The 10799-nt window shown below is 40.5% G+C and overlaps 1 protein-coding gene across 1 annotated transcript; it reads right to left on the bottom strand.

Annotated features, from left to right (window-relative positions):
• On the bottom strand, positions 1 to 6306 carry slc25a25a (solute carrier family 25 member 25a). The gene is made up of 10 exons (XM_031734852.2): positions 6145 to 6306; positions 4458 to 4584; positions 4229 to 4316; positions 4000 to 4111; positions 2646 to 2804; positions 1887 to 2039; positions 1684 to 1791; positions 1413 to 1580; positions 1161 to 1311; positions 1 to 1026 (listed from the first exon to the last, which is right to left on the bottom strand). Exons 1-10 carry the CDS (start codon positions 6304 to 6306, stop codon positions 836 to 838), a joined length of 1419 nt encoding a protein of 472 aa, XP_031590712.1. The 3' UTR covers positions 1 to 835.
• Positions 6307 to 10799: the final 4493 nt, after the last annotated feature.

The following is a 10799-nucleotide window of genomic DNA, read 5'->3' as shown; positions in this document are numbered from 1 at the left end:
ACAGATTTATAATTTCCATTTATTTGCATCAAAAATAGTCCATTAAAACACTAAACCGGCATTGACAACGTCATTTAGAGGCTTACTAGCATTAATTAAAGTGCATTATGCCTTCTGTCTTTTCGTATTCAAAATACACATGGTCTTCTTTAAAATGAAGAAAGAAAAAAAAAAAAAAAAAAAAAGCCCTTTAACCTGAGGTGAACATTAAATAACATTCAATTAAACAAGAATTAGGGCAACTAAACACATCAACGATCTGAAGCGGATTGCATCAGCAAAGTTATTTTTCCCTAAACCCCATTTTCACCATTTCAGACAACTACACGTAGTTTTCAACATTAAGGCTGATTTATGTAGTTGCACATTTTGGCTCAAGATTTATTCCTCGGTTCCCTTTCTAAATAAAACAATAAATACAGGACAGGTGGTAATAAATACTCCGGTCAGTCAGTCACTCAGTCATTCATTCAGGGGTGGAGACAAAGTAAAACTGTGTGCAAAAAATCTTCCCGTCCGGGACATAATCATTTCACTCTATTGTGCATTTTAATGCTTTATCCACCAAGATTCACTCAAGAGAAGAGTAAAAATATTTGGTCCTTGCTTCTCATACAGTCACCGTTCAGCTTCTCTTTAAAGGTAATAGCAGCAGTCACGACGTCCTGAGCTCACAGAGTCCATAACCTCCACCTCGCCGTGTCCTTTCTAGTCTTTCATCAACTGACATTCACAGAATGAAATGGCTCTGCAAACCTCTGGAGGGGCCTGAAAGCCCCCGGGGGGATTCCTAGCATGAGCCTTGGGAGGGTGAGGGGTGGGGGACTAGGGAGCCTTATCTTGAGGTCACTCCCAGCTGTGTCTTCAGGTGCTCGTACACAACGTAGCTGATGCTGACGGCGGGGATGACTTTCAGGAAGTTGGGGGCCAGGCCTCTGTAAAGCCCAGTGGGTCCCTCATTCTGCAGGATCTGCCTGAAGAGGCCGGACATGGTCACCTGATGCTGTTGGCCGCCATCTACCGCAGCTGAAAGGGTTAAAAATAGACAAGTTTAGACTTGTGTTCAAATACAGTTCTATCCCGTTTTTTTTTTTTAAAGTTACTAAGTGTATAAAACATTCTGCTCCTGGCTGACTAACAGTTTAGTACTGAGATCTCACCTTGCGCTTGCATGCGGGTTCGGACCAGAGCCAGGGGGTAACTGGCGAGCTGACCGCAGGTACTGGACACTGTGCCGCAGGCCAGCAGGACGAACACACCGGGGTCTGTGCTGTTGGTGCCGTACTGCTGGAGGTAGGTGTTTTTTAGCGTCTATGGAGAGAAAACAAAAGGTCAGTCTACAGTCTCAGTTTGAATTTTACTTTGAAGGAGTTCTGGGGATTTCTGAACAATGTATGCTGGTGACTGCTCACCTCATACACTGCGAGGTCAATGCCTGCATAGGGCACGATGCCCAGCATGTTGGGGACATATCCTTTGTAAAACGCGCCGAGGCCTTCTCTTCTGAAGATCTGCTTGGCGCAGTCAGTGATGCCAGCATACTGGCTGGTCTTCCTCAGAGCGAGACGAGTTTTAAGCACCTGGAACAGATTCAGTAGAGATAAAGTCAGCTTTGTTTGACTGTACAGTCGTGACAGAGGCATCACAACGCTACAGGATAGATCTAATTAAAGAGATAATCACCTCCATGGGGTAGATTGTGCTCTGGGCAATCACTCCCGCCAAAGATCCTGCAACGAAGCGCTCCAGGATGCTCAGAGCTTCTTTATCACTGCCGATTAAACGCTTAATCTGGAGAAACAAGTTGAGAAAGAACAGATTAGCAAATGACATCAAGAACACTGTGCCTCGTTCATTAAACCTGCCCCTCGATAAACCCATCGTACCTGCTCGTAAGCCATGAACTTGAGGGCCGACTCGGGGGCAATTTTGAGGATATTCACACCATTTCCTCGCCACAAGGACCTCGTACCACCTTCTTTGATCATCTGCATGAGTCCGCTCATGATGCACATGTTGTTGGTTCGGGATCCGTAAACCTGAGGGAGGAAGAATATTGTATTTGATTAAACCACTACATAAACTTCTTTAATTTTGGGATGACATGGGCATAGTGCCATGTGGGTCATCATGTTTTTAACCAAATCTAAGCCAACTGGGTGAGCGTTGTTTAAATAACTGTTGGGAAAATAAGCGTAGAATATCTAATCAATAGGACAAAGTCTCCTGACGCACACCCTGGGGATGATGACACATATTTCGAGTATGGGCACTTTGAGCTCGGATGACAGAGAGTACTATGAAGCCAAGGGTGTGATAGCTGTTTGAGAGTCGCCATTGGTCATTGCCTGGACTCTGGCCCCTTGCCGTTACGCACTGTTAAAGGTTAACTTGCTTATGAGCGTTAGGTAACGGGCGCTTGAGCAATTTCAAAACATAATTGCATCAAATACTCAGAGCTAAAATCTCAGAAACGTTTGACATTATTTCATGCATCAGTGGACACTTGAAATGCCTGACAGCTTTAGTCATAAGACCCACAAGCTGAGAAATTTCCACAACTTCCTCCTCACAGGCCCATCATGTGCCTGCATTGATCAACAGCTGCTTAAAGTGTTTTAAGATGTCCAAGTCGATCATCTTACCTGCATCATGACTTTGAGTCGATCCAGGGGGGCAGTGCAGGTCCTCGAAACAGCTCCTGCTCCTCCACCTGCGACCAGATGTCTCCACCACATCCCAGTCTGCTTCTCCTCAATGGTGAAGTCATCGGGGACCATGAGATTCTCTCCAACATCGAATATCTGATCAGAAGATGACAGAAATGGTCAGATAGAGAGTAAAAAAACAAAAACAAAAAACAAAAAACAAAAAAAACCTGGTAGAGGTTTTAGTCATTTTGTTTTGGCAACTAACAAAAATGACTCCCTATGCCCTTCTCGTTATGGAAACATCCATGAAGAGATTACAAAGGACAGAGTGGAGGTTAGTTTCACATGGACCACTCTTAAACATTTTGGAACAGGACCTATTTTGTGTCATTCATTTGTGCTCAGCTGTAGATTAGAGCTTCTATTCTTAAACCAACATGTGGTGAAAATCCTTGGTGTTAACATCTGAACATTTCTCTCATGTGGGCCACATGATGGTGAGCTCATGTGTGACAGCAGGTCACACGTGTAAGCATCCCCCCACCAGCACAACAATGGTCAGAGCACAGGGATTGTTTTCAAAGGAAGACATGTTGAGGTTCTAGGTCCGGGATCATTTAATAGCCTCTACCTTCATCCCCTTTAAAAGAAAAAACAAAAACCTCAAGCATTTTTTTCCCCTTCTTAGTCTCTCTCTGGGACTTTTATATTTTAAATCCACAACAGAAGTAACTGTGCAGGTTGACATCTGACCTGACTTTCTGCAGTCTGAAATGATCCAGCAGTTTACATCTCTGCTCAGCTTGAGGCCGGCTTGTTCCGCCAGGCAAGTCTGCTGGTCTCATTAGCTCTAAAATAACTTGTTCAGCCCCTGAGATCAGAATGTCCTCCTCCGGGAGCTGTGCTATATTACATCTCCAGTCTGCACCTGCTCTGACCGCTGCTGCTGCTCTCCTTTACATAACAGCAGCGAGACAAATCCCTCCAACATAATCCTGCAGGAAAGAGCCAAATTCCTTTCATGGCCTAAGAGCTTAATTGCTGACGCATGGCTTGTGCTCATGGCCTTTCTGGGAATTTGCTCTCCAATAGACCCACACAACAGGAAGGTGTGAGAACTTTTGCCTTTGCTATGTTATTGTTATCGCATATGATGATAAAAGTTATCAACCAAGAATAGCTAAAAGTAGGACATGTGAAAAGTTATGCAAGAGCAGAATTTTCTACTTCTCTTTCATAAAGTTAATTTTGGCACATTAATTACTCTAGTTTTAGGCTCTGAAGGTCAAAGCAGCAGATTTGTTCCCTTTTTTGGGCAAAACTTTTGGTTTCAGTGTGAAGTACTAACCGTGGAGTGTTTCCAGTAAAGGATGATCTCAGGAATGTTCTCAGTCTTCTCCACCATGGCATACTTGCTCCAGTCTTTACTGCTGATTGTTATCATGCCGTTCTTATCCATGCTTTAAAATAAATATAAAATGATGAGACATTGTTCGCTTAAAAAAAATAAATAAATAAATTTAAAAATCAAAATTTAAAATCCCAAAGATTAAAAAACATATATACATATTTTTTACCTCTTAAGGACTTTCTCCGCATGCTGCAGAGAAATATGCACACCAAGGTCACGGAGAGACTGCATGAACTCTTTAGGGTCAACGCGGCCTTTAAAAGGAAGCAAAGACACGCTGTGAGAAAATGCGTCCTTCACACTTAAAGCTGCGGAAATGACACAAAGTGAAATTCGAAACCACTCGAGGAGTTTCATGTGAAACAAAAAGCATGACCCCAACTCCTGCCACATACCTGCATTCTTCCTGTCGAGACTCTTCACCACAAGCTTCAGGTCTTTCTCGTAGTCTTGTAGATAGTGAACAAACTCCTCAAAGTCCAGCTGTCCGTCCGAGTTGTTTTCTTCCCTTTTTAATGTTTTCTGTGAAGAAGAAATAAAACCAGAGTCAGACGAGACGGCAGAATCTGAAATGATTTACTGATACCAATCCAGTGAGTCAGCTTCATGGAAGAGCAGAAGGTGACATTTAGCAATGGTATGCAGTAGTCATCACCCCTGATAGTTTAACAATAGCTTATGAAACAAGTACAGCAAGTTTGAAATGTACCCTGTAACTGATGTCTCCCAAATGATTAGCCAAGTGACCATAAACCAGCCCCGGAGCCCCACTGGCGCATTAAAGGTGTCCCCTCAGCTTGATTTTTATTACCCCAAAGGGCACCTATCATGACCCATTTGCCAGGCCACAAGCCTCTTGGCTTTCTTGAATGACGTCTATTTCTCCTGGACCTATTAGGGTATTAGGTAGTAACACCCTTGTCCATCTTCACCCTCAACTGCAGGCTGACCCAGCCAACCGCTTTAATCCATGTCTAGGTTGAAACCTGCAGGGCTAAAATAAGACAGGGATATACTGCTATCATTGACTGATACCGCCTGACCTGCTGCCCAGGCTGCCTGTAGGCATATGACTGAACCTGATACCCTATCTGCAGATATTTGCAGCTTGCACCCTACTCCCTGCAGGAGTGCATCAGAGTGACTTAAAGCACAGCTAAAAGGGCCATTTGCTTGAAATGCCAAAGACAAACTGCTGCAAAACGTTTAAAACACAATTATGAGCAAATCCCAATGAGCCCCAGCCTCTTAACCCCCCAAAGAGGCCCATAGATCAAATGTAATGTACTGGATAAGACAGTGGGCCCCTTTTAAAACTTGAAATAATAACAATTTTTTTCAGTGGTTTCTGTACTTTTTCTTCACAATAATTTAATTTGTGTTGACAGATGTATTTAAAACAATCACATTGTTATGAATTCGTGAAATTAAAACATGAATGGTCAGTGGTGGGTCAGCATTCCTAGGATTACAGATGCACCATGAATCATAGCTATGTGGGATCTGCCTGCACAAAAAACCCTCAGTTTCAGAATTGCGCACGTAGTAAAAGACCTCAAGGACATCAGGGAGAAACGCATGCTGTAGCTGACCTAGAAACGGGAACAGCTAATTAAATAACTTTTGTACTTATGCACACGATTTACTTTTTCTCAGTTACATATAGCGAATGATACCGGCTTCCAGCTGCCCTCTTTCAATGTAAGTACATGGCCGGAATTCCTTTTTAGGGCGGATTTTCCCAATGCAAACTGAATGGCAGTCTTTTTCAGCCTGAACCGGCTCGGTTAAGTTTTAAAGTTTGCAGTACAGTCCTTAAATCAACAAATATTGAGTACTTTTCAATGCCATTTAGGTTAAATTCAGATGTTACGTAAAAGTCACAGGAAAATCCCCAGAATCTTCTCCTCGTGAATTTTCTCGAAACCGGTCTTTTTTGCGGCCTAGTCGTAAGGCTTTTACTACTGCGCGCTAATCTTTCCGGTCGCCGGAGTGAAAGGATTTGTGGCGCTCAGACTAATCAATGTTAGGAACTAGGTTATTCTGACTGTGTTAGTTAACTTTGAGATATTTATTTCCTACCTTTCGCCATCGTTGGTAGGCTGAAAACTCTTGGGATGGCAGGAACACACTGAGCTTGTTAAAAAGAGACTTCAACTCAGATGGAAGTCCGTTAGACTCGAAATATTCCACTTCAATCGGGTCCGAGTTAGACACGGGGACGTAAAGGCACAGGCCGAGCATGTTTGGCTGCGGATAAATTAAAACTTCAATAAATAAATAAATATCACAACGTTGCGTCTTCCTGTCCGGGACAATACTGAATGCCGGTAAGGAAGAGCCGGCTACTAAAGAATGTCAGAAGACCACGCCTCTTCCAGGATTAGCTACGTAATTGGTCCGTCCCTCGTCAACGAGGACAATACGTCATTTTTACTACGGACGAATAACTGAGGCCGCCCATTGATGGGCTCAACTCGGCCCCGCCTTTTCCTTTCTTTTTTTTGTGCGCGAGAGCGCGAAGGAAATTGACCAATCCTGTGGTAGGTTTAGTCTGCAATTTGAAATATTAACCAATCCTGTTTTTCCTTTCATTTGAAACTGGCAGCCACAGGGTTTACATTACGGACTACGTGCAAGGAGCTCCGCAGAACGTGACATAAAATAAAATAAAATTAGAAGCAACTAATTATTATATGACCACTTAATAGAATTTAATTAAATATAATAAGTAGCTAAAACATAAATAAATCTGTTATTGATTTAAAATATAATAATAACAACATAAAATCCACAAATAGAATATTAAATTATGATAATAATAAGAAAAGTATCTCTTTATTTGTACAGAATATTTTAAAAATTATTTGAAATAAATATAAAGAATGAATGATAAAGAATAATTCATGGTAGGTAGTTTAATAATTTTAAGGAGAATATTTATTGCATTTTATTATACACTGAATAGATTAGATATGTATTGTCAAGAGTATTCAAATTCAACATTTTGTTTCAACCTCATGCACAGTAGGGTAGTTTTTTGTCACATTTTCTTCTATTGTATTTGTTGTATTTCTTGTGTACGTGGTCAATTAACTGTGTTACCTGAGTATTTCCACTCTGTGCTACGATACATAAACATCACTACAACAGTGGGGAAACTTTTTTTACTGTACTGCTTTGATTATATATTACAGCTTTAGCTATGTTTTTAGCATTGGTACTTTATGTAGCTCAGTTAAAATGTTTGTCAGGGGTTTCCAGCCCCCATGAAAAAACCATGACAGGACAAAACACTTGTTTTTGCTCTTTATCACAGATGCTGATTACCTGTTTACAGCTCCACTGAGGAGGCCACAGCTTTGTTTTTCTTCTTTTCTTCACAAACAATGATCCCTCAGACTTATCTTATGACCCTTTGCAGGAGGCCTGACTTCTATAGGCTGCAAATGATTGGATTAAACTCCAAACACAAAGTAAATTGGCTGTATCTTCAGCAACTACAAAGGTAGAAAGCTTTTTAGAGATTGCTGCATATTGACTAAATTTTATTGGTACTTTTACTTTACTGGAGAGTCTGAGTATCTCTCCGCCTGTGTCTGCAACTCATCCCCCCAGATGATGTTCCCTGCAAAAAGTATTGCATCACTTTGTTTGGCTTGTGGTTGGTTTGGGGGGGATGGTTAGATTTTTTTTAAAGCTTGTCCTCTGAGGCTGACAAGCTGCTGGCCAATGAAGGCTGGACAAAATGAATCACAACAAGGACAAGCGCCAAAAGCCAAAAAAGGAGCTGAAGTAAAGCCAAGAGTGACCTGCTGAACCCTTGAGGATGAGGCAGTCAGCTGATCCTGAATTTCAACACACACACACACACACACACACACACACACACACACACACACACACACACACACACACACACACACACACACACACACACACTCCTCTGCATGTGTCTAAACTGTCAGGCAGTGGAAAGGTCTCAGTTTTGATGGAGACAGCTTTCCACTGTATTTTAAGCCGGGTTAAGTTTGACCTCTGCCTACGTGAGTGTTTACTAAAGTCCTTCTCTTATAATTCTTCTGGCTGAGATTTGGAATGACTCTGCAGTCAAATAGGTGTCTATAAATATGTGTACATAGTATTTTCTTGTGTCTTTGGCCAGCTGTATTTGTTTGTCCACACTATATGTGTGTGTGTGTGTGTGTGTGTGTGTGTGTGTGTGAGTTCTTCCTTCCCACTGTCACCAAGTGCTTGCTAATAGCACACTGTCTGATTATTGGGACTCTTCCTACGATACTGTATAGCTGAAAAATCAGCAACCCTATCTGAGACAGTGTATTTTAAAGAGTATATAAAGACTGCCAAGTTATGTAAAGTTGTTTACTTTAAATGTGCACAGTACTCAAAGAGGTTAAGTCTCTTAACCTAATGAGTGTACCAAAGAAAAGAAGCAATGGTTAATTTTAAGTTAAAAGCATTTTGTACGGGTTGGTTTGATAATACCCTTGTCAGCAAGACTGTGCTTATTAGGGGATCGGTCTGTGTTACCTGGGGTTTCAAAATATGATTTTGTGGTTATAAAGGTGGGGGTGATCGCAGTGGCTCGCATTATTCTCAGTGTGTGGAAGGAACCACCTCCTCCAGAATATAATAGGTGGGAAGAAAATATGCTAAAAATGGTGTCGTATGAAAAATTCTTGGCTAGGATTAATGATGATATGGAGGGTTTCGACAAATCATGGGGGCGTGTTTTTGAGATTGAAGGATTTTATTTTGGCAGGGCAATTATCTTTTGTTAAATGTTATGCTTGCTGTGTTGTATGTTTGTTTAGGGACTCAATAACCGAATAACTTAAGAATTTGATTTTATTGTCCCTTTTTTGTGCACTTATAGTTAGTAAGTATTGAAAATAGATCCAAAATGCAAAGGTGACTTAACCATGGGATTGGAAGCTGTCTTTTTTGTTTGTTTGTTTGTTTTTTGCTGTTTTTGTTTTTGTTTTGTTTTTGTTTGGTTAAATGTTAAAAACAAATAAGAACTTCAATTACAAAAAAAAGGATTTTGTACAACATTAGTTCAGTAAATTCTATCTTAAATTCAGAAAAACATCACAACACGAATGGCCTAGATTTTCATTTAGAAGGCTAAAGTACTTACACAGTATTTACATTATGAGACAGAGATCAAAGTTTGTATTGATCGCAACATGACTAAATTAAGGATAAGACGTTAAACATTAACAGTTGCATGAGTCTTTGCTTCTACTCTGCCAGAAGTCTGTCTTACACAGAAAAATGACGTACAAATTAACGAATGAAACAATTATGCACAACCAGTTTAGGTTATGAAATTTCAGTGTTGCAACAACAGGACAAAAAAAATGAGAAAGACAAGACCAAGAAGACCAAGAAAAGTTACACAGACAAAATACAAGGTAAAATACACATTTATAATTAAAAACATATAATTAAAGATGTCGGACTTCCATTTTTATTCTTTTTTATGTTGAGAAAAGTGTTTCAGAACTAAATGCTCTAATTCTGATGAAGATAAAATGCATCCATTTAAAGTAAGAAGGACATATTTGTATTTTCATTATTGCTTTTTGAAGCTGGGGTCTTCCCTTTGAGCCAAAGCTGACATTTGATTGTACAGTCATCTTGTGTGTTTCAAGCTTTCCGCTGTTCTGTTCCCACCATTAATCTATCTGTCCAGATCAGTTTCCCTCTTGCAGCCACGTCCAGAGAGGATGGCTGCAGCTGCACGAGCCTTATACATCTAATATTAGCAGCGGGTGGTCACAGGAACGTCAAGCTGCCCAGAGATGTTCCTGCAGCCTTTAACTTTACCCTGCTTGGCATTTCTTTACTTTCTCCTCTGTGTCAGTGTGATATAAGAGAAGCCTGGGATACTCCCTCCCAAGGGATATCACACATTTTGTCCAGGCCACCTCAGAAGACCTTTGCAGAGAAGTAAATAAGCTTTTTTTCTCTCCACTTTTTTTGGTTTAAATCTGTGATACACCAAAGGTACCAGTGCATGTATCACAACATCGCTTAAGAACACTCCTGACTTTTCACACAACACTAAGCTCCAGCACCTCCACATGCTTGTTTCAGATTGATAAAGACAACAAAAAGATCGTTTATATTTATTTGAATTATATTGTTTCAGTTCAACGTCTTTTTTTTAGGGCAAGAGTCAGGGACATGAAAACTCCAATGGTGCTCTAGCAAAAGTACAGACTCATGGGACTGTTAATGTTCAACTTTGAACCTTTAATTTAATGGTGGCGTGATCACTGATACATTAGCTGTGTTTAGACTTTGATTCTTCTGGATGTGTGACATGGTCTCCAGTCTTTGTATGGCAGTGAACCGTGTAAACAGGGTATTACGATTCCCATTAGTCAATGTTCTTGTTCAGTTTTTGATCAAATATTAATAAAACCAGTGTCTGTGTGCTGCACGGGACACAGGAAGTCAATGAAAAACATTGTGTACAAGTACTCTTAGTTTCCTAGTGACATATAAGGAGTTTATTCATTATACAATTTGCTGAACTGAGAGTGTATCAACCAATTTTAACTTAATTAGAATTAGAAGTTAGTTTTATTTTGACATGTGATATTAAACTCATCTGGCTTAATTCACTTAAGTTGAAGCAACAACATATATACATATGTTTTAAAATGAAAGCAAATGTCTCTACACAGAGGATGCTGTATGGCAGT

The sequence above is a fragment of the Oreochromis aureus genome, linkage group 12 (genome assembly GCF_013358895.1).
Source record: "Oreochromis aureus strain Israel breed Guangdong linkage group 12, ZZ_aureus, whole genome shotgun sequence".
NCBI lineage: Eukaryota > Metazoa > Chordata > Actinopteri > Cichliformes > Cichlidae > Oreochromis > Oreochromis aureus.
The sequence above is the reverse complement of the archived record's forward strand: the minus strand, read 5'-3'. Positions and strand labels throughout refer to the sequence as shown.